General features: G+C 39.4%; 1 protein-coding gene across 1 annotated transcript in view; it reads right to left on the bottom strand.

Annotated features, from left to right (window-relative positions):
- Positions 1 to 23,674, bottom strand: part of dnah5 (dynein, axonemal, heavy chain 5) — a 103,367-nt gene that overhangs the window by 29,184 nt on the left and 50,509 nt on the right. Inside the window, exons 51-68 of the mRNA XM_051956990.1 lie at positions 22,969 to 23,173; positions 22,628 to 22,770; positions 20,137 to 20,271; positions 19,694 to 19,816; positions 19,261 to 19,474; positions 18,682 to 18,905; positions 17,406 to 17,604; positions 17,135 to 17,307; positions 16,578 to 16,708; positions 12,743 to 12,896; positions 10,116 to 10,383; positions 9,192 to 9,315; positions 8,834 to 8,941; positions 8,012 to 8,126; positions 7,548 to 7,724; positions 4,161 to 4,364; positions 3,490 to 3,669; positions 649 to 786 (exon numbers count right to left, since the gene is read on the bottom strand). Of these exons, the coding sequence (XP_051812950.1) occupies positions 649 to 786; positions 3,490 to 3,669; positions 4,161 to 4,364; positions 7,548 to 7,724; positions 8,012 to 8,126; positions 8,834 to 8,941; positions 9,192 to 9,315; positions 10,116 to 10,383; positions 12,743 to 12,896; positions 16,578 to 16,708; positions 17,135 to 17,307; positions 17,406 to 17,604; positions 18,682 to 18,905; positions 19,261 to 19,474; positions 19,694 to 19,816; positions 20,137 to 20,271; positions 22,628 to 22,770; positions 22,969 to 23,173 (3,015 nt within the window). The remainder of the gene's footprint in view (positions 1 to 648; positions 787 to 3,489; positions 3,670 to 4,160; positions 4,365 to 7,547; positions 7,725 to 8,011; positions 8,127 to 8,833; positions 8,942 to 9,191; positions 9,316 to 10,115; positions 10,384 to 12,742; positions 12,897 to 16,577; positions 16,709 to 17,134; positions 17,308 to 17,405; positions 17,605 to 18,681; positions 18,906 to 19,260; positions 19,475 to 19,693; positions 19,817 to 20,136; positions 20,272 to 22,627; positions 22,771 to 22,968; positions 23,174 to 23,674) is intronic.

Genomic DNA, 23,674 nt, shown 5'->3' with positions numbered 1-23,674 from the left:
CTGAGGAAATTACCCTTTTATAGCAAATACATTACTTTGCAAATGTTTTAGGCACTTTAGATATGTATAAGCTATATAAACTCATTCTCTTTCAACCTCAAATATACAGCCAGAGACAAAAAGAACCATTTTAAGCTACAAGAGGAAAAAAAATAACAAATATGAGGGTACCACTACAAATTGGGCTTAATTTACCCAGAGAAAGCCATTTAATGCCCTTCTCTTTAACATCTCCTCACTCCTGGACATGAAAAAAACTGCTGTTATGAAAGAAAAGAGGGAGCAATGACTGATAAATCTCATTGTTCAAGGAAATTATAAGTTAAACCACTAGAGCACAAAGGCAGCTGGACTATTTGAACCTATCATACAGCACAGCAGGTGAATTACAAAGGAAATAGGATTATGCATTTGCACCCAGGATTAACAGGTCAAATTATGTTCTATCAAAGCAGCAGAATTAATATTGCATGTAGTTATAACTCTAACAGGGCGGACAAATGCAAGAAATGTCATCATTTGGTGCATGACAGCCCTTGCCTTTAGTATTTTGCTATGCAGGTATAAAAGCAGCAGTATTAAGCATTAATGTGACAAGTGTTTCAGATGCACATTTGAGCTTTAAAGGTATTCAGTAAAGCTGTAGACCTGTTTCTCCATCATGGCCTTGTCATATTCCCCCTGTACCACATCCAGCTCTGCCTGTTTGGCATCCAGTTCTGACTGGGCTTTCTCGAGGTCCGCATTAGCTATGGCCAGACGGTTCTGCTGCACTGCCAAGTTAGCCTGAGAAAGAAAGGAAGGAAGACAATGAGAGACAGATCTGTGACGTCTTTATTGCACATAAAAAGCCTGCAGGAGTCATGGTCAGTTCTCTGGGGAGGGGGCTGAGAAAAAGATGAAAGACCACGGGGTGATGTGGTAAAGACGGGAGGGATTTCACCGAAAACAGACGAGTGGTGGGAGTGAATGTTTTATTGGGAAGAAGAACATGAACAATCCTCCCTATGAGGACAGCAGAACTGATGAAATAAATAAAAGTGTGTTTTATCTCAGGTCTGCGGGTGACCTGGATGAGGAATCTTGCTGCACTTTGTTTATCCCTCTTTCAATCAAGCTCATTAATAAGCAAGTGTAGCTGCCAAAAGGAGGTAGTTAAATGTTGGGTACATAGAGATGAATGCATGAATGTATGGGAGTATGTGTGTATTTTCATTTTTTGATATATTATTGTAAATTATTTGTATGCTCAGGATTATATGTTATGTATTTTATGTTTTTAGTAGTATGTGTACTGCCTTATGTGTTGCAATGCAGCTGCTTTTTGTCTTTGTCTAAGACAAATTTATACCACGGGAGACAATAAATCTGAACTTTAACTTGAAGTCATGACATGAAATAAGGAAGCATGAAGGTGAAAAGGTAGAAAGCACACCTTTTTAAAAAAGATTTTAGAAGTGTAAGACATATCACAAATGCAGAGACGTGCAGCTCCAAGAGTTAAACTGGAGATTCAAGAATAAATTTGCAAGAGGAAATGAGGGCGGTAGAAAGAAACTGGAAATAAACACTGACAAAGAAGTGATAGAAAGGGCAAAAGAGGAAGGACGAGTGGAGATGATATTTTCTGGGTAGAGCTAAGGCTTTGGAAAAAGCATTGCAAGAGGTTTAAAGGCAGAGATTTGGAGGAAACTTGAGAGGTTGTCTGAGTGTGGCTGCATGTGAGTGTTTGGGTGGCTTGGGGAAGAGGGAGTCTGGTGCTTTCATTTAATATTAATTGACATCTGAGAGGACCATCCCTGCTTGTCTTTCTGACGGTCTGTCTATCCAACTGTATCGCTGTCTGGCAGTCTGGCCGGCCAGCTTAAAGAGAAGCCACCACTGAGCTGGAAACTAGAAAATCAATTTGCCAGGCTGTGTTCCCTGCTTAAGCAAAAGGTCAGGATCACAGAAGAGAGGCAAGGGGTTCTCCTGGAGGTTGTAGAAGAATATGAGAAAAACAGCATATGTGTGTTTGTGTGTGGAGAGAGAATATGAAAGAAGCAGGAGGGAGGCTGAAGATGCCAGTGGGAGACGGGGAAATGAAACAGGGACAGGGGCAGACAGATGTGTGGGGTGAGCAGACACATGGAGGTGCAGAGAAAAGGGAGAAAATGCAACGTAGAACGAAGGGGGAGGATCGAAAATGTGAAATTAGAAGTCTACATTAGGCAACGGTTTCAGTTAACACAATCCAAAAGTATAATTGCACCTTGTCAAAGCTTTGAAATACTTTGTAAACGCTTCAGACATCCACAGACTGCAATTTCAGGAAGACAAACTAAAATAGCTTTGGGATTCTACCTTCTTCAAATACATTTGAGCTTTTATAGAAACCTCTAACAGACCTTTAATAGAAATAGATAATCATAAAAGTTTTACTGACCTAGACAGTTGTAACTCCTCTTTTCCTGCATTCACTTTATGTTAAGCATTTTATTTTAATTGTCCGTTTTGTTATTGTCAGAATATAAGAAAACAGGGTTGAAAAGGATTTGGGGCATTTTCATGACATCACAAGGTTAAGTAGGAAGGTGAAGTTGTGGTTTGGCTGGTTGCAGGACTGACTGTTCAACCTGTCTCCTCTTGTCCACTTGCTAAAATCTCCTTGGGCGAAACAAAAAAACCACAAGTTGCTTGCAGCAGCTAGCACATTGGTGTGTGGGTGAGGCAAAAATTGTAAAGCGCCTTTGTAAACCACTAAGGTAAAAGCCGCTACATAAGTGCAGTCCATTTACCATATGAATAAATCCTTTTCATATCAGAGACAGTCTGTGCTGTTTCTGTAGCCTGGAGCTTTTTTTCTGCAGAAAAACAACCACTCTCCTCCAACATAAGTGTTTCGTATTCATCAGAGTGGAAAAATGGGAGGCCGTGGACTTTGCTGAGGGAGTGTGCTCACAAGTGTGTGCGTTTGTGTGCACAAACAACTGTTAAATGTTTACAGAGGTGATGATGATGGGTGGAACAACACCTGTGGTTGTGAAAGGGAATTTAGCTGGTTGATATATGGAGAGGTTCATCATATTAGAAATGTACTCAGCCAGAGAGAATTCATTACATTTTTTGTGTGTGTCACATGCTGTCTATGTAGTATCTGATCTGAGACATGTATTACTTAATAAGTTAGTAGAATGGAATCTGTTGTCTCTATTGTAGTATCTGACCAGTAACTTGTGGGAAAACTAAGGAGTAGAAAACATACATTTCCTCTTTCCCTATGTAAGTAGGTAGTCTCTGATCTGTGATCCAGAAGGGTATAAAATGACCACTAGCCCATCATTCTGGGAGATGTTCGTATTGGCTGTGAACCTCCACAGGCAAACCACGGGGCCTGTTCAGATGCTGTCTTTTTATAATAAAATTATATTAAAAGCAACAGTGTCACCGGACGTGTTATTCAACCTCGGCACATCGAAGAGAAACCACGACATCTACTATATCTGTTACCTTCAAGGGCAAGACTTCTTTGTTGATGGAGAAGAAGGAAGCCATAGCTTTGGTCCAGGATGCGAGGCCGGCCACGTTGCCACACACCCTCTTGGCTGTCTCGATGTTGTAGTCGGGCATTTCAAAATAAGGCTGCAGCAGCTCCACCATTTCCTCGTTAATGGAGTCTTTGGGGAATTGCTTCAAGAGAAAGAAAGAAAGAGAAAGAAGGGCTGTGGGGTGGTCTGAAGTGATACAACTGGGACTTATTTCAGTGTGTACACAAAGAATTTACACATTAGTCACTCATGTAACTACTGAAAACAGAATGCAAAGCCATGTGAAATTAGAGTAAAACGCAGAGAATTGACAATAGCGTGCACTCAGAGAGACAAAGGCAGAAAACAGAACAAGTATTAAAACGTGCAGAGGGAGATAGGAAAGGAACTTTACATTATAGTATTATTGAACAGTTAATTTAGATTTTTCTGGAATAATTTCATTTTGCTGAATACCCTTTGATATAATATTATGGTATAAGATTTTCTAAATTAAATTTTCAATTAAAAACAAAAACAAAAAGCACTTTAACTTGCCTCCTAAGCCATGCATTTTACATGTGAGCAAGTTTTCTGCATAAATTATACCTCACTTCAGTTTCAACTGAATTATTATCGTATTGGCAAATTCACCTGCAGGTTGCCCAGGAAGTTTCCAGCTGTCATGAGTTTTAGCGATTCCTGCCAGGACGGAATGTTGCAGTTCTTCTCCGGGTCGATCTTTACAGTGTTGACTCGCCTCTGGAAGAGCAGCAGCACGCAATCCATGATCCGCATGATGAGATGAGGAGGCCGGCCAAGTGTTCGGACTGTGGCAATATCTGCCGGCTTGATGGTCTGTGTGGGCAAACACAGGAAACAGAATAATTTCCAGGAAATCATGACATTTAATGATGTCTGAGCGGTTGTTGTGAATTGGGCAATGTGAGCTAATAATAGTCATGTTTTTAAACGTATTCAACAGCAAACAAGGAACACTATCATAAAAATCAAATGTTATGAGACTATTAAAGATATGGCATTTGTCACTTAGACTTATCTTTCCTTTTACACAAAGGTACACATGGGAGAACAGGAAATAAAATACAGAAGTAAATAGAAATAGCGGATGTTCGTGTGGCAGCAAATTGAATAGGGAATGTTAGAGGAAGATTACAGAGAAAATGACAGATGAGAATCTATATGCCTCTTAAATGAAGTAGCATCAACAGCTCCCCTTCTATAAAGGGATATATACGGTAAAGAATTCTGCGGTTTGAGATAATAGCAAAAATCTACAGAAATACAACCAGAGGCACTGACAAGAAGAGACAGAGGGAAGTAAACAAAGATTTTCAGTATAAGTTCCGACAGAATGGGAATAGTTCTGCAGAGGGGGACGTAGAATTACCTCAAGAGACTGATTAAAATGAGAGACAGCAGAAGAGTAAAGAAAATGTCCCAGTGAGACTTGTTTGGCTGCTTCATCAGCCCCCCTGCCTGCCCATCTCATCTTTCCTCCTCTTTGCACTTCTCGTTTCTTCTCCCTGCTCCGTTTCCACTCAGTTCACATCTAGTGTGGAGCTCCTGCTAGAGAGTCAGCCAGCAGAGTCTGCTTCATCATTTCCATGCACTTTCACCAGCCCCATCTCCTGTGTTCTCCTAAGCTTTTTACAAAAGTCTCTCAACAGGGTCGTCATTCTAATTTTACAACATTCTAGAGAAACTGTGTTTTTCATTGTGGGCATTCCTCTTTTCTAACTATGTACCAGTCAGCCGTGGTTCCTTTGCATGACAGCTACTACTGAAATGTTACAGAATGAGAGCGCTACCCTGAATTTACATATTGCACACACCAATCTACTGGTCACAGTGGAAGCAAAGTATCTAATAGGCCTCAGCAACCAATATGGGAATTCTATTATTGCCATTGTGCATCAGCGGTAATGGCTGCTGCCGCAAAGCAAGATCCCCATTGTTCGACACGTTTTCCTTCGTCCTGTTAACAAAGTTTGTGCAAATGTCCACATTAAATCAAATACGAGAAACTGACTAGACAGTGTGTAAATCTCATTAATTTTTGCACATTCAAGAATGCAGAATCCATTTACATTTTCTAGCCATGAACAAAGACAGCAAGCACTTGACTGATTAGAAAAATGGACACTGCATAGTAAACGCCTTACACTAAAACTGAAGAAATGTCATGAATGCATGACAATACATCTTCAATTTACATGTGTTCCTGTCCATCAGAGAGCATTAGTTGATAACTTCTTTTTTTTTGTTTAATTGTCTCTTGCACCTAAAAAATACATAATTAAAACACAGTCATCAATCAGAACACTTTGCCAGGGTTGTCTGTTTGGAAATCCAAGGTTCCCATGTGCAGCAGCAAGATAAAAATTCTAATGAGGGACGTGCCATAGGAGATCTGTATGCAACCATCTACTGAGGAGGACAGCTTTAATTACAGAGCAACTCCAGGCCCCAAACCACCAGAATAACTTTAGACACACAGGGATGGGGTAAGTCTGGAGGCAAAACCTTCATGCAGCTTCACACAGCAAGTCTCAGAGGGCTCTAAGTGGCACCCTGAAGCAACAAAACGTAAGAGAGCATAGAGACTATCAGCGGGGCAAGAATGGACATACACACTGGAGCACAACAAACTGCTGCATCACAGTTTACTGACAACCCTCCAGCTATCTCGTAGGGCAAAATTATACTGGCAACAAAACCGTACAAAAATAGACGAGAATGAAGGAGGAGTGGCACTGAATCATAGGCTTGAATGAAGTGCAAACAGATGATGAACATATAAGCACAAATACAGAAACATTATCTGTTCATCACTGTCATGATGGTAATGATGATAATCATGGTTGGGCTTCTATCACTTAGACAGAATGCCCTGATTACTGTGGAAACACATGGACAGGAAAAGAAAATTGAATCTAATTAAAATTCCCTACGATGGGTGTGAGGGTTATATCTGATTTTATATATCCTCAAATTAAAGCTAAGAATCGGCACTTTAATATGACATGCTGAAGAACGGAGCCTTAAGGTCAAGATGTGTAACTGTCTCTCAAAAACTAGATTGAGATGGATTGAAATGAATTGTTGTACAAAAATGATCATCATTGGTCCCCAGAGTGTACATCCCATTGGACTGATCTTGGGACTTTGCTATAGCACCAAAAGCAGATTGACATTTTCAGCTTTTACTGAAAACTAAAAGCATTACCAAGAAATTAGATACAGATATCTAAAGTTCCAAGATATTTAATTACATTTTAGTTCGTGCTGGTGATCGTGTGACCCTTTGTCTAGCATCACTAACAGTTCAGCAACTTTATTTATCCAGTGAAGTATCTCAACAGCTGTAAGATGGACTTGAGCACAGTCTGTACAATCAGTCATGATTCTCAGAGGATGAATCCTGCAGATGCTGGTAATCCCCTGACTTTTCTCTAGCACCTCAATGAGGCTGACATTTGTGGTTATTACTAAAATATCTCAGCAATGACGAGATGTTTTACCATATAATTTGACGCAGTCCTTCATGTCCTTCTTGTTACGAATTTTAATCACTTTGCTGATGCTGTGACTCTACATCTAGTATCATTATATCATTTAAGATATGATACTAGAGATATCTGTTTTATGACCTGCAAAACTAACGACATCCTTAGCTGTATTTTGAGTTTGGTGCTAATTAGCTCATGTTAGCACGCTAACTGGAAATTGCCATGGTCTCAGGGAAATCTCCCAAAGGAATAATTTAATAGATGCAGAAAGAAGTGTGCCTTGCTGTGAAACAGTGTTAACAGAGCTAAAACCAGAGAGGATTCAAAACATGGTAGAATTAATGATCTGTAAAGATCTGTAAAATACAAGACTTTAAAGAATTGTAGCAATCGTAACTCTTTCCATTCAGAACAAGTTTGGACTTAAATCTCTCCACCTGAGGGAAGATAAAGCTGAGGAGAATCCCTGAAGCTACAGGTTTCACTCTGCTGTCTGTAAATCTCATACCTTCAGTGCAGCCTCTGCCTCATCCAGAGCTGGTTGGGCAGCTTCAAGTTTCTCCTCAGCGAAGGCCTTGTCAGCTATAATGCTGTCTACAATAGCCTGAGCCTTGTCCTTCACTTTCTGCACTTCCACCTTCACTTTCTCTGCTGCCTGAGCTTTTACCGTCACCTCCTTCAACACCTGAAAATAAGAAATAAACATAGCATGAATGAATGCAGTCTAGAAGTTTACCTTCAATAGAAACAAAACAAGAAATGCAGTCTGGTATCACTGGTGTATAAAATGCTGTAGCTGTTCATTGTACAAAGCAACCACATAGCGAGAAACAATCTAAATTTTCCTTGAATTTGTTTTCAAATTTATTTAAAATGCTTAGAAAAAACAGTCAACTTTTAGAAAGTATAGTGTCTGTATATCCACAGACAGCACACAATGGAAAATAAATTCTTCCTTTTCTCCAAACCCACCATATCAGCCTTGTCATTGGCCACCTGCAGCTCCTTTTCCTTCACCTCCAGCTCCTTACTCAGAGCTCCTACAGACTCAGATGCCTCCTTCAGCTTTTCGAGACCAGTATTCATCCTAAGCAGGAGAACCATTTAGCAAAGTCAGTCATCGCACATATAATTACAGCATTACATACACCTTAATAGTACTAGTCATATTAGACCATCTGGGACGCCGCTGCAAGTCTGCACCTGAGGTCCTGTTTGTTGTAAATGTAAGAAGAGCTACACAACATTCTGTCTGAGTGTTTGCTCTGCCGGGCACCAGGTGGTGAAAATATTTGAGCATTATTGGAGAGGCTTTTCATCTTTGGCCGGCTTGTGGCATCTGTCTGGTCAGAATGGTTAATTTCATGACTGATATCCCATCAATAGCTAAAAACAAATGTCAGTAGGCTTCAGCAAAGTAAACATGGATTTAAAAATTATGAAAAAAAGAAGCACAGCAAATTTAGGTTTTTCTCAGATCTGGGATGTTATTTATTAATAAAATATAACTCGTGAGTGATGGTTCTGGATTTATCTTTATTACAAGGCAACACCTAATTTCATCAGGCTGCGTCCGGATCATTTGTCACAGCCGACATCATTTTGAAGTTGACAACTATTCCTTATTTTTATTTTAATTGCTGCCTTGTAAGAACGTTTTGTCAAAACTTCATCACTAATAAAAGGGAAAAGGAAAATGTAATGCTAAGCTAGAAAAAAGCCACCTTAAATTCTTAAAATAACAACAAAAGTGCCATATGTTATCATTGTAATAAATGTTTAACGTATTTCTACCTGTCGGCCAGAGTCTGGACTTCAGACCTCTTCTCCTGATAGATGGACTTGTAGCCCTGAATGAAGGACAGGTAGGACTTGGGTGTGACGTGGGTGGAGCGTCGGTACCTACATTTAAAGGACAATGAATTAGGTTAATTTCATGACATGGAGTTAGGAAACAGGACAGTATTCTTCATGGCATCCACATATTTAACCTTTAATCTAAATAACATTTTTATAACCTTTAAACCAGCTGGTAGTGAATACTTCCTGCGTGCTAAAACATTTTTTATGGCACATTCCTCTGGTTGTACAGGCCTACAATTACTGCTACACTTGCAATATTCAGACAAACACTCCTTAATCAATACTGTACCTCTGGAAGTAGTCCACACATTTTTCAGCCACACCGTCCTGGAAGGAGCCCATACACTGCACCACCTCACTCTTCACCTGGGCTGAGCAGTCGATGTCGTAGACCGACAAGAAGTGCTCCGAAACTGATAGACAGGAAGTCAGGAAATGAAAAAAGAAGAGAATTAACTGGAGAAATACACAAAGAGCGAAGAGAGGAAATGTGTTCTGACAACCAAACAGTCAACTTTAAACAGATATATATCTTTGATACTGTCTCTTACATTGGTCAGAAATTCTCACCCGTTTTCCCAGCAGGAAGGACTAACTGCTTAGAACATCATGGATTATTTTCTGTGTATGTCGTTATAACATCTGAGTTGTACTCATAATTGAGTCAACAAAACACAGAACAGACAATCACAAATGAAAGGGCATAATTGGAAAATATTGAGATTGTCACAATTCATTTTCTCAAAAAAGGATAACAGGCTAAAAGACAACAGATTCGCAGAAAGAGTCAGTTTTTTCAGCCAGGATAAAGGCAGTTACATAAAATTGCAATAACTGAAAAGAAATAAAGACTTGGCATAGTCTTTTGTGTATGTAATGTACAAGTATATATCAGTGTGGTGAAAGGAAGGCATTTTAAGCAACACCCTGAAGCAGGCCCTGTAGGAAAAGAAAAAAAGACAGACAACAATAGTCCTTCTGCTGGGATTTACTGAAGCAAAGACAACTTGGAAAGTCCTAAATTTAAAGTGACTTTCAGTAATTAGAAATCACTACAGAAACATGCTTAATGAGCTCACTGTGTAATAACTAAATGTTTAATCCCACATCTCTGAGAAAAACAACAGCTGCCACTCTAAATGGAATCTTCTCAATGAAACAGTATAAGACGGAATCAGACCAAAAGTAAATTAGTATTGTCTGTTAAATGTACCAGCAACAAGTGCGTCTTTGGGCCAGCGACTGAACCAGTCCATGGTGCATCCAGAGATCAGTGCAGGAAACTTCAGCGCTCGGTTGCGGAACTTTTCCCCAACAGGCGAAAAGCACAAAACAACGTGGAGGTTATTCCGGACTCGTGACATGAAGTACTCGTACAGGTTCTCATTGCTCGGTGGTCGCCTGGGAAACTCCCGCTTCATGATGGGGATGAGATCGCTGAGAATCTCGTCAATCTCATCACGAGCAAACAAGTTGGACACCTGACAACAGAAACACACACCCACTAATGTCAACAATATTATAGCGATATTAGAAAGTAATATTTATTTGTATTAGCGTGTGCGAATATGTGTATTTTAAAGCTTGAATGCTAATAAAGTGTAAAAATTTTGGTTGATTCAGAGAAGTATGGTTGAACTATACCCTTTAACGTTTTTGGAAAATGTTCATTAAATCATTGTACGTTTAATATTGGATGACTTGCATCAAATTTTGGGCATTGTTCAACACTTTAGCGTGTCTTATTGTGCAGCATTATATCGTCAGTAGGCTTACCTAATGGCATAGTTCTACTGCATTCTTTCACATTGCTTTTGCACCATTTTATTACATCTCTAGTTACCAAGAAACTTGGGGGAATATGTGGTGACCTAGTCAGCAGCAGCATGTCTCAAAACCATTTGCTGGGTTTCTGTCACATAAACAACGTCATACAAACAGCTCGTTCTTCCTTTTTGTTTCTCATCTTTGGCACCTCTGTGACTGTCATTCTAACACTACTGCAACAAAACATCTCTCCCCAACACACACGAACAGGCACACACGTCTCTCACCTGCAGACTAACAACACCCAAACATCAACAACACTCTTCCCTGGTCCCTGCTTCAATTTACCTCCCCTGGTAAAGCAGCTGCTGCTTAAATTGCCATCTTGCAATGGAGGCAGAGGAAAGGTGAAAGAGGAGCAGAGTGACAAGAAGGATGACTAGGAGGATAGTAATGCCACCATGATGGGGCAGACGGAGCAGTGAGACACAAAAAGATTAGAAAAGAGGAGCTGAGCATTGGAACAACAGATGAGGAGAAAGGATGCTATGGAAAGATGGGAAAGGTTAGAGGTGTAAAGAAAAAGTTTTTAAACAGCAAATTAATTGTGAACATCAGCTCTTCATAATGTTAAAATGTTAATTGTGATTGTTCTGTTTGAGGGCTGCTGTGTTTATATTTGAAAAAAAAAATAATATGCATTATGAAACAACCAAGGAAAAAATGAGAGAGAACAATAAAATGTCAAAAAACACGAGTCAAGCTGTGTTCCACTGAAGTACATACTGCATAGTTTTACTACAGCTAGTAGAATAATATAACAATAGTGTAAAATTTGTGTGGTAAGTTTACAAATTAGTGTTTCAGTGTATGTGGTTCTTTAATGACAGAGGGTTTAACAACTCATGCAGGTGTTATCACTATTAACTTCACTTCAGCAATAAGGAGTAAAAAAAGAAATCACTACATACATAAACTAAAAAAGCAGAAATAAAACAAAGGAAAAACCTCGTTATTAGATCAAATTTATGCAATACTGGAAGAAGCAGAAACAAAAGACATGCTGAGAAACAAGAGAAAATGTGGTACATTCTAAGTCCATGTTAAATACTATGCTATTCTCTGGTTTGTTTATTTTTCACTCTAATGGCATCTGTCATGAGAAGGTGCTTAATATGAACTAACACACCCACGAACGAGGAGAAAAGTGCATGCAGAATAAGAGGAAACATAAGATAGGAGATAAGAAGAGGCAGCAAGGTGGAACCGGACTATCTAAAGATGAGATGTAAAGGAAACATGAATCAGGATGATAAATAACCAAGGGAAAAACAACGTGTGGATGGTGACAGGAACAGACACTGAAAACGAGAATAGAACCACTGCAGTAATAGTACTCATAGAAGAAGACAAAGGGGGAAAATGAGGAAAAATGGAGAACGAACAAGGCGGGGGAGAAAACAGGAAAGGTGAGTGGTAATGGTAAGAGAGAGCATAAAAAAGGGAAGAGAGAGTAGGAAAATGTGTGAGAGTAGGAGGACAAGAGGTAGAAGACAAGGGCAGAGAGCTTGGTAAATAAAAGAGCAAAGAAAATTGCTGTGGAAATGACTTTTTGCCTTAGTTTCGCCACAGCCACCAGATCCAGTACAGTGGATTATTCTGGGTCTGCAGCAGAGAAATGTGCAAACAGTGGCACTTGACCTTGAAGCTGCTGAGTGTTATAGAAAAAAAACAGGAAAAAGCGACTCTGCAGCTGTAATGCAGACAGCTGCAGTTCAGAGACTATCTGACCATGCCAGTTTCTTTTAATTACATCTAAATCAATGAGAAAATAATTATGCAAGCAACCACATTGGCAAGTAAAATGCAATTAGCTTTTTAATTTGACTGAATGGATATAAACTGAACTGTTTATAACCGAGGTAGAAGACCTGATGGTTTTCTCCATCTTTCTTTGCTGTCAATGTTTTGGTATCACAGTCATAAAATGTAAAAGACCGAGCGAGCTTTCAGTGTTTAATTCCTCCATACATGTGTGTTTTGGGGTTTCTTTTCTATGTGTGAGCTTCTGACCTCTCCAGACGACAGCACGTTGTTCATGTACTCCAGGAATGACTCATCTTTGATTTCATTATCAGTAAAGATGAAACTAACGCCTTTTCCCTGCTGGCCGGCTGTTCTGTACAAAGCCTTCAGGTCATCCATCAGGTTGGTTGTGTTGTATGAGCTGGAAAAGAACAAAAAATATGAAATAAAATAAATACGGACACAGATTCTCTCCGCTAAACACAACTCTCAGAGATAAACGGCTTCTACAATATTTCTGAGATTAAACTATTTTGAAGAGTAATCTAAAAGCTTTTAATATGAATATACAGTTTGGTGTATCACAATAAAACCCCTCAAACAGCAAAAACTGTATTACGTAAATAGAGCTGTGTGTGTGTAAACATGTATAAGTGTCACATTTTCAAGTTAAAAGTGTTGATTAATTTCTGGCCTTAACAGCTGACAGGGAAACGTTCCCTACACTTTGTGTCCATCTGGGTCTTTGTGTGTGAACTAGAATGAATTATAGAAAAGGAGATGAAAACTAAATTGGAGCGAAAGTGGAAGAAAAGTTGGGAGAAACCTCGGGTTACTTTCATCATCTTGCTTCTCTGATGGACATCAATCGGATGTCTTATGATGATATAATCTTTGCGTATTCGACTGTAACATTACATGAACCCTGAGTGTCTGACAGCACACATGAGATCTGTGTGAGGCGAAATGCAGCAGCGCTCGTTATTCAAAACAAGCTCACATTTTCTCGCCCAGCAACTAGAAAGCCTGTCTGGTGACACACTTCACTTATGCTTCTCAGAAATGGGGTTAAGCAAGGAGCCTGGAGCTCAGAGCACTCAATGTGATGTCTCCCATTGGTATATGTATTCCCAGACAGAACATCCAACTGAGAAAATCTTACAAACATGAGGGAGGGTGACAGACATCCTAGCCAGAGATCCCTCTAAACTTCCTGGTAGAAAAATGCCAACGATCCAGATGGAAGCTGAAGGAATGAGATGCAGAAGGCTAATGTAGTAGCAATGTTTGTTTGGTTTGTCCCTGTAAGAACAGAAAACAAATACCCCACTTCTCTGAAACAAACTGTTCTCTCCAAATAACTGTGCAAAGCATGAACTGGGTTCATATGCAGCCACTGCTGTTATAGCGCCAAAGGATGACATTTCCCACTGAGCTAATTTCTTCCCTCCTAGCAGGAACAAGAAGCCTCCACCGGAACAGTACATGACAGTATTTCAACCTTTCCGCTGTCCTTTTGCACACGTTGTGCATGTATTGGCTGGATCGATGCTGTGGAGCCTCCTACCAGCACAAAAACAACTAGAACTCTGGGAAAGCAAAAGATCATCTACATCATGCCCACGTGACAAAGACAAGTAATTATCAACTTACTCCTATTTCTCATCGTAACATGAAATGAAAGAATTTTGACCAGCATATTTAACTTTGAGCCCTGGTACTGAACATGGGGATTATTCTCGAGGTTGTTGGTCTGAGATGCTGGTCTGCTCAGTGTTTGAAGGAGGCTCTGTGCACTGAACTGAGCACAGTGGCTGCATGAGCTAGGCTTTTTATTGTAGCTTCATTGGGTCCTAGCCTCAGACACACACACCAATCCTTGCATGCATATTTTTGTTGAAAGTTTAGTTCCCACAGGAGGACAATGAGAGGCCGCTTGGGATCCATTTAGTTCATCAAAGTAGGGAAAGAATTATATAGAGAGCTCTGATGGAGGGTATGCAGGGAGGAGACACCAGGCTAGTGGTGTCATGAACTTCTTTGGATGAGCCAAAATAATGAGTTAACTAGCTTGTAAAAGCCAGCTGCGAGAGAGCAATCATCAGGATATTTTGCCGATACAAATACCACTATACCCAAATCTCTTGTTATTGGACATGTGCCCAACTAACTTTAATATCGGAAAAAGACAATTGTTTTCAGAGTTAAGCTTGTTATTGGGTAAAAGAATCAAAGTTCTATCGTGGAAAAAGGTTGGAAGGCCAAGCGTTGGTACATGGATTTCAGAGTGAACCAGGACTTTGCCATTACAAAAAAATATATTACATATATCATCACTCTTTCAAAACATCTGGGACCCCTCCATAGCCTATCTACAGTGAATGGATGTGGCACAGAAGGTGGAAACATCTGTGGAAATATAAGTGGCCCTCTGCAGTGTACTAAGAGACACAACTGTACTCTGACATGGAATATATTTGCATCCCAACTAATATGGTCATTAATTTAATTAAATGTCCTCATTTGTCTTTTCCTTTCCTTTAATTTTTTTTAAAGTATTTTATATTATCTAATTTTGGGAGGGCAGGAGGTAGCCTTGTTAACTTTTCAAACTTGGGTTTCAAGTGTAGTCTACTTCTAAGTGCTCATTTCTAGATGTACATGGAAACAAATGATTACTTGTTCTGGTTAAAATCAATAAAGAAAACACAGAAAAGGTCCCCATTAGGTGGACAAGTCAGAGCACAGAGAAACCTTCCAGTGATGAAGGAGGTCTGACTGGTAGCATCTGCAAACAATGTCAGTCTGAAGACAGTTACGATGGTTTCCACACCAGATGCAAGAAAAAGGCAGCTTGGTCTGTCATGTGAGAAAAGCTGACGGAACGACAAGTGACGTGTTAGACAGGCCTTTACACAGACATGACTGCAAACCACTCAGGGCTGCTGCAACGCTGAGCGCTTCTGTGAATACACGAGAGTATATCCCATAGGAAAACATTTAAATGAAAAATAACTCAATGCATGAAAAAGATAAACATCTAGTAACAGCATAGCAGTGTTAGGATGACAAAGTTTCAAGCAGACTGTTTGCATGAAAACAATGAGATTTACTTTGTAGAGAATGAGAACCGAACAGAGTCTGCATGAAAAGAAGACGTGAATGGAAAAGTCAGCTGTTTGTGTGTTGGAGAGAAGACAAGATGAAAAAGATGGAAGGAGACGCACAATGGAAGTGCACTTTTCTCCAGAGATCTCTGTGAAACCAAGAACAGAAATATGAGGTTCATTCATATTAATAGCAAACACGTAAACCTGCCGATGGGAAATACGATGGCGAGAATAGCACTGGGGGACTGAGGAAATTTAAAAAAAAAAAAAACCAAAACATTTGACATATTGGTGGAGTGAGATAGAGGCCAGAACGAGATAGAACAATGAAGAAGACAAAGTGCAGGACAGAGCAGGCAGAGAAAAATGACACCGTTAACGCAAAGCAGAGCTTTGTTTTTTTCTTTTCCAACTTCACTGCAAAGAGTCTCCCAGGAAGCAGAGATATTGTTTCACAGACGAGAATCAGATGAAGAGGGGGCAGAACCGCCAAGATATCACACAATTAATATCAATCTGATTCAATTTCTTTCACTACGTATCATGGAACAGCAATTAATTCATGCTGCCTGCTGCTCCACAATGATGAATAATGAATCTCTCACAAATGGCAGAGATACCACACAATATTCATATTGTACAAAAATAGCATGTTGGTTTTAATTTAAAATTTACAGGGTGGACTTGCTTAGTTTTAGCTATGGTATGGGGATTCATATTTGCATTGATAAATGTGACAATTAACTGCCTCTGATTTGTTATTATTCATGAACCATAAACAATTATATCCTGAAGGTATAGCTGGAGTGAATAGTTCATGAGAAATGAGACTTTTCCAAAGAACCTAGGAAACTGTTTTTTTAGGTCTAAAATGACAATACTCCCAGCTTACAATCTGTGTGTGCACAACACTGATCATAATAGACATTTGGTATCGTCTTGAGGTTATACTTAAGCATGTAAACATTGTAATTATCGCACGTGAACATTACCGCGTGAGAGTGATCTGGAAGATGCTGTATCCGGCTATGAATGAGGCCAGTCTGGTCAGACTCTGTTTGCCAGAACCTCCAACACCCACCAACAAGGCGTTACCTCCAGGAGTTCGTATTATCCTTGAGACCTACACACACACAAAACCAAACACAGACACACAACTTGGATGAAAGAGGCAAAATCCTATATTAATTTAAAAGCTGCACAAGTTACAGGTAATGTAATCTAAAATTTGAACATTTTGGGGACTTGAAGTATGTCTGAGCATATCTGAGATTTTTTGGGGAAAAAAGCTCAGTAATTTAACAAAAATAATGACTACATCATTTTGCAGGTGGCCAGAAGCATGGCTCAAATGTTTGTGTTTGTTGAATGTGAGGCCATTTTGTTGGTAACAACTGAGCCATGACACCTGGAGCACATGCTTACCTTTTAATAATATTTTATGTTCCACTCTGTAAAGCATAAAACTTTCTAAATCTATTCTTCCTATTTTTGACATTTCTTTGATCACACTTGTATAAAAAAAAAGGATGAAACATCTGTGTAGTACCTTGACCAGATGGATCATAGCATCCTGAAAGAAGACCATGTCCATGGCAGTGCCCCTGATGCTCTCATTGTAGTGGCTCAGCAACATGTTCAGACGCTCTTTTAAACTCTCAAATGAGTCAATAGGCTCGTACACTTTTGGCATATCAAAATTTGTATCTTCTGGCTCTTCCCCTATGAGGGAAGAAGATTTTACATTAAATTTATTCCATTACAACTCAAAGAGAGAACTACAACACTGAGGATTTTTCTTAATTTTGATTGCCTGCTACCTGTAGCCTCAGGAGCATCTCGCAGGAAGTCAACAAAGTATCTGTCTACTCCATAGTCCACTATTTTCTTGTGCTCCTCGCCAAGTTTGTCTCCCACCAGCTTTGCCATAGCCTGGTTGAACCATTCCACGTCATCGGGGATGGTGAATCGATCTGCTATCACACGTTGGCATTCGTGCTTCCAAAGTGCCAGCAACACCTGGAAAATAACATTTTTGGGTCAATGTTTTAATACAAGAATATTTTTTATTTTTACACGGGCACATAACAAACAGTACTGAAGGGAAGAAACTGTTTTGTTATTGAATGGAATTACAGTGTAATTTTGATGAGGATGTTTAAAGAAATAGATTCATACAAATAAAAAAAAACTCATCGAGCAGCAACACAATCATTTATTTTCTTAGGCTGTAATTCCTCTGCATGTTAAATAAATGTATGTTGTTTATCCTTGTATTCTGGCTAAGTGGTTTAATTGATTGAGGTTTTGCCTTACATAGTCCAAAGTCGCCTGAGTTGTGTTGGCAGACTCAGCAGGGATGTTCAGCATGTATGCCTACATTCTGGGCAGCCCGAGGTAGAAGATGCATTTCACTGTATTAAATTATTCAAAGCAAACCAGTGGGGAGTTGGTCACCTCAGCAAGAAGTGAGCGTACAATGCCAGATTTTCAAATGTTGACTTGCTTCTATTTTATTCTTCCCTCACTTGAATTTCTCTCTGATACTGAATATATACTGCACCATAATATATCATGGAGTCATACAATAACATGACCATATAAGCAAGGTTTTGATCATCTTGCCAAGCTTTCTGCACCAGCCTAACCCACAGCTCTGCACCACACTTTGCTGGGCTACTCTGTGCCACTTTGCTGTGCTTCTCGCTATGCTCCATTTACATGCACAAAACTAAATTACTGACAGAAATCAGATTAAAGCACTGGAGTAACTTGGTTACTGTAAAAGTATGGTTGGCATATTTTGAGTGTATAATTAAATAAGACTTTTTTTTTTGCATTTGGATCAATGAATCAGTTTGAAACACGGTTCAAGACTTACGTAGGCTGAGTTAATATAGACTCCTTGTAAGCTGAAAGTTTGATTAAATTATTTTAGATTCAAGGAAGCACCTTGCTGTAGTTTTGTCATCCTGTTTCACTGCTGCCACTTCGGCTGTCTTGTTGTTTCTCCAGCAGAAATCTTGACATACTCTCCATGTTTCCTAATAACATGTCATTTTAGAAGTCAGGTTAATATAAAACACCAAAATTCACCTGGACAGAGTCGACCACCTCAGCAGTGGTGCTGAGCATGCCCTGCCAGACCCTGGACAGATCCCTCAGGTTGAAGATGTAGTGGAATTTTGCAGGAGTTGGAAGCATCTTGGACTTTGTCTGCTGCCAGAGGTGGCGGGTCAGAGACACCAAGCGAGGTACGGTGATCTGAACCTCCTCATTAAAACCACGACGTGCACAGAAGTGGCCCTCACCGATCACACCTGATAAGGTTGATACAGGATTAGTTATAAGTTTGGATTAAATGTATAATATTTTATACTGGGTGATTTATCAGTTTGTCACTGCAGCAAAAACATAAGGGAATAGCAGCTTTCATTATTATTGTCCTTGTCTCATTTCAGCATTCATGGTGTTTAAGCAAACTGGCACTGAATAATCATGAATATTGGAAAACACACATTTACCATCAACTTTTTGACAACATTTAATACATACCCATGAAGTGCATATAATGTTTTTGTTTAAAACTTGTGCCTTTGGGTTCATTATGTAAATGTTCCAGATTTAACTGTACAGGCTCAGGTTCCTGACACATGATGACTCTGTATTACTCACCAAATATCTTATCTATGGAAGCATCGGAGGGCAGAGTGCAGTTAAAGATGGAGAACTGCCTCTTCAGTCTCTGAGGAATATCATTACGGCCTCCTCCTGGATGAATCATAGCTGCCAGGAACTGAACATCCACAATATTCGTGAACTCTCCTGGTTTCTCCAAATTAAAGAACCCATTCTGTTCCATCAGTTGTCTGACTATCTCATTAGTCACCTATGAGCCAGACAAAAGAGTGAATCAAGAACAGGTTGGTTTGTTTGAAAATCATGGACTTCCCTATTGCCATCATCATATTATTTAATTGCATCATTTAATATGGGTCACTTTTGACCCATGTTGTGCATCAAATGGCTAAGGTTGTTAATTGAACTGACAAATTAAAAAATATCCCAAATAAATATTTCTGAAATTATCTTTTGTGAGACATCAAACCTGGTCTCCCCACTCATTGATTACAGGCATGTTGATATCATCTATTAAAATGGACATTTTCTTCCCAGCAGGAGGTCCATAAGTGGTTCCCATCCTCTTGTCCACGTAGCTCTCGACTGACCTCTGAAAGAAAATAACAAGAAATTACATATGGTGCCGCAAAAGACAACAGACATGAGGGAGAAAAAACACGTGTTGTGTTTTAATGGGATGTAATCATGTGTGACAGCCTGATCGATGTGGAGCTTAGCCATGTACAGGCAGAAGGCAGCGGCCCTCCCTCTGACCTGGACACGTTTAATCAATCATCAGTATTACACAAGTTCATGAAAAGGTAACACAGTCTGTAGAGGATCCAACATCAGATAAAAATGCAGAAAATGAGTACTGAGGGGTAACATCTGAATTGATGAAGAGAAAAAAAGCTGATTTTCTTGCTCTACCTGGAACATGAGTGGTGTGGTAGCAGAGGAGAAGCTGAGACTCTTTCCTGCATGGGTCTCAGGGTCGTACTTTGACATGTAGCCTTTGATGATGACTGTTTTTGCTGTTCCTTGTTCACCGATGAGCAAAACCGCCTTTAACAAAATATATAGATTTCTCATTAGTTAAGTACACTTGAAGAGAAAAATCTGTATGCAAAGATAATACTGTACAGCTTCCTGTTATATGTTAACATGACAAATAAAATGACATCAACCTGAGATGGACATTAGTTATTCTGTTGAGCTTGACTGATAACCTAAAATGTGTTTGTTGTGACCGTATCTCTAGTTTCAATCAGAATTGTAAACATTTTTATGACGGACAAAAGAGAGGGAGATAGGATAAGAAAGACATTTGTAAGTAGCCTTGAGACTTTTGTGTTTTAAATAAATGCTAAAACATGATAGCAATGAGTAATTACTTCAAATTATTATCCTAACCAGTTAAAGATAAATTTATTAAATCAATGCCTCAGCTTATGGCACAGGATTGTACTTGCAACAGCAAAATCTTCACAAAAAAGTTTGATAAGAACTGGGAGTCTATAATGTGCAGAGCTTTAATCTAAGAACAGTGTTAATGGGAGCATCACATGGCATCACCTGTGCAAATAATAAAACCTATGGTAGGTAATTATTAATATTACTGCTTGGGTTTAATACAACTATTTGAGCACAGAATAGGTTTGTCCAAAGAGCACTGATTCTCAGTTTAGTATGGTACAGTTTGTAGCCCCGCCTCTTCAGCTCAACTGCAATAAAAGCTCAAATTCCTCCCAAAATATCTTAAAAATATTCATACTGCTTGGGTTGCCTGGCTTGTCTGTCCACCATAATTAAGTCAGGACATTTTAGTTTAGAATTTATATCCATCAGCTTGTAGAGAAAGCTAATCAAATTGAGCCAGTAACAGTAAATGGAATTAAAGCAGCTACTACAATAAATGGAACTAAACAGAGTCTCACCCCGCCTGTTTACAGACACACCTACTTCCTCTTATAGTGGGACTCTGAACCACACAGACAGCAAAACGTACACACAGAAATACACGCAAACGCACTGTGATGAATGCTAGATGGTGGAGCATTAGATGGACTTTAAAAGAGAAAACTGAGCACTGCATCTTAATCTCATTTCTGAATAGTCATGCTGTGTCCACCCCTGCTGCTGTGTTATTGAACTGATATGTTTGCATGCATGTCCACTCAGCTGTATCCAGGAAGCATTATACATTGAGTTTAGAAGTGATTAAAAGGCTGTGAGCTGTTCAAACCTTCAGAATAAGTCTTAAAGAAGCTACGAAGAGGGAAGTGTGTATATTAAAAGATTCCTGTTTACAGCTTAATTTTCATTATGTGTTATCAAATAAAAACATCCAGTATATCAAAACTACAGCCAGAGACGTGGAGCACATCTGTGATGTAAGATTTTAAACTTTTAACTCATGAACTATGGCTTTTTTCCCCTTAATGCAGCACCTATATACAGACAGGTGACAAATTAATGGACAAACCTGAATAAATGAAAAACACAATGGATACACAAGCCTCCTGACAGGTGCTTTGCTTGGTATAATTAAGGAATTCACACTGAGTCATGTGTTGTGGTATCTATAAACGCCCAGTTGATTCCGATATTTCATCTAGATGACAAAGAAAAGATAGACGCGACTCAGAAAGAGGGTTCATTGTTGGGGCACAGACTGCTCAACAGCTAGTTTTAATAAACACAATGACTTTGAATAGCATTTTGATTTAGATCTATGGGAAAGGTATGAGTAAATAGGGATATGGCCAACATTTGATGGCTGTGATGTTTGTGCATTAGTGTGATATGTGAGAAATAGAGGTGACTGTACATGCTACAGCAAGAACAGCGCTTTGAAAATAAAAAAGGAAAGTTTTTGTAGTATGGTTGCAGTATGTAAACCCTTTATTATAAAGACTAACATGCATTTAAGCATATGCATTCTCTACAGAGACGTGGAAAAACACAGTATGATCACATTAGTCACCCTTCATCCCATTCCTCAACAAGTGGACATGTGCAAATGTGGTCTCAATCAGGAGAAGGTTGCAGGCCTGAATGTTTGACCCCGACAGTGAAGGAATCTGGTGCTGTGGGGGGTTTAATGAGTATGAAAAAGATTGCAATCATAGGCTGTGGTTTTAGCAATCAAGAAATCTCAAACCAACTGAACACCCAAGGACCATTTTCTTTACCGTGACCATCCAATCTAGCATCAAACAAGGGAAGGTCTTTCAGAAGCAAAGTGTTCCAACCTCCCAGTAGTTTTGGAGACTTTGATAGTCACTAACAAAGTGTCTAACAGATTTGTGTCGGATTTTTCCTTTGTCACTCATCTGTACATATACTTTACACAAAATGCTATATATATTGCAAACTAAGGCAGCACGCAGATATACACTACTAATGCTGGTAACTTCACCTTGCCCTGCTTGGCGATGGTTTGAATTAAGAAGTCTGTTCTAACATTGTCCACATTGGGGACCAGGATGGAGCTATATTCTGGCGTGATTTCAGACGGATAAATGTATTCCTCCACTCTGGTGCTCCAGTGGACCCAATGACCTGGAAGATAATGCGCATACATTAATAAAAATAAAGCATGGAGTAGAGATCAGCACAAAACATGACAGCGATGCTTCCAAGAATTCTTCCAATGGGAGAGACGTTTCTGCACATCACTGCATGATTTGATCAAAGTACACAGGAAAATAAAGTGCAACTTGTCCTGTATCTTGTATCTGTTCATAATTGCGTGTTTACCATCTGATGTGACGTGGTAATCAAACATGGTGTTGTCACTGTGAGGTGGGATGTCTGGCAGGTTTAGACGGATACTGTCGTTTTCTCTGAGCCAGATCTCCATCTTCTTCCGGTCTTCAAGTTCTAGTAAAGCTCCGGTGCTCCACATGAGGGCGAAGACATAGAGCCGCTCCAAGTGCTCTCTGGACAACTCACCACACTGCTCCTGTAGAGGGAAAAACATTTTACATCAAGAAATGATCCAAAACCAAACTTAAAAGCGAAGACGAGCACAACAAGACATAGAAAAAAGCAGGAAAATGAAGATATGTTAGAGCTACCACCTTTTTATCAAGGCTGATTGGCTTAAACACAAAAATAACACAGATGGCTTCCAGTTTATACAGCACAAATAAACATAAGTAACATCTCATAAGGTTTTTGAAAAAGATGTCTACAAGGGAACCTCCATAAGTGTGGGTATAGCTTCATGGGCACTGCATCAAAAAGCCAAGGTTTCTTCTAAAATAGAGATATTCAATTATTGACTTCTGCTTTAACTAATTACTACTAATGAAATAAACGACTGCTATAATTACGGCTTCAACTATAATGACCTTAAAAAGGAGCAACCCTTCCTGTTCTTATTGTTCCTGCCAGAAAAAATGTTTTCTCAAGCCACTTGCAGCTGCTTGGAACAGAAGAAAAATTTGAATGATTTCAGTGA

This window comes from Acanthochromis polyacanthus, chromosome 12 (genome assembly GCF_021347895.1).
Source record: "Acanthochromis polyacanthus isolate Apoly-LR-REF ecotype Palm Island chromosome 12, KAUST_Apoly_ChrSc, whole genome shotgun sequence".
Lineage (NCBI taxonomy): Eukaryota > Metazoa > Chordata > Actinopteri > Pomacentridae > Acanthochromis > Acanthochromis polyacanthus.
Note: the sequence above shows the minus strand (reverse complement) of the source record. Positions and strands in the feature narration are given on the sequence as shown.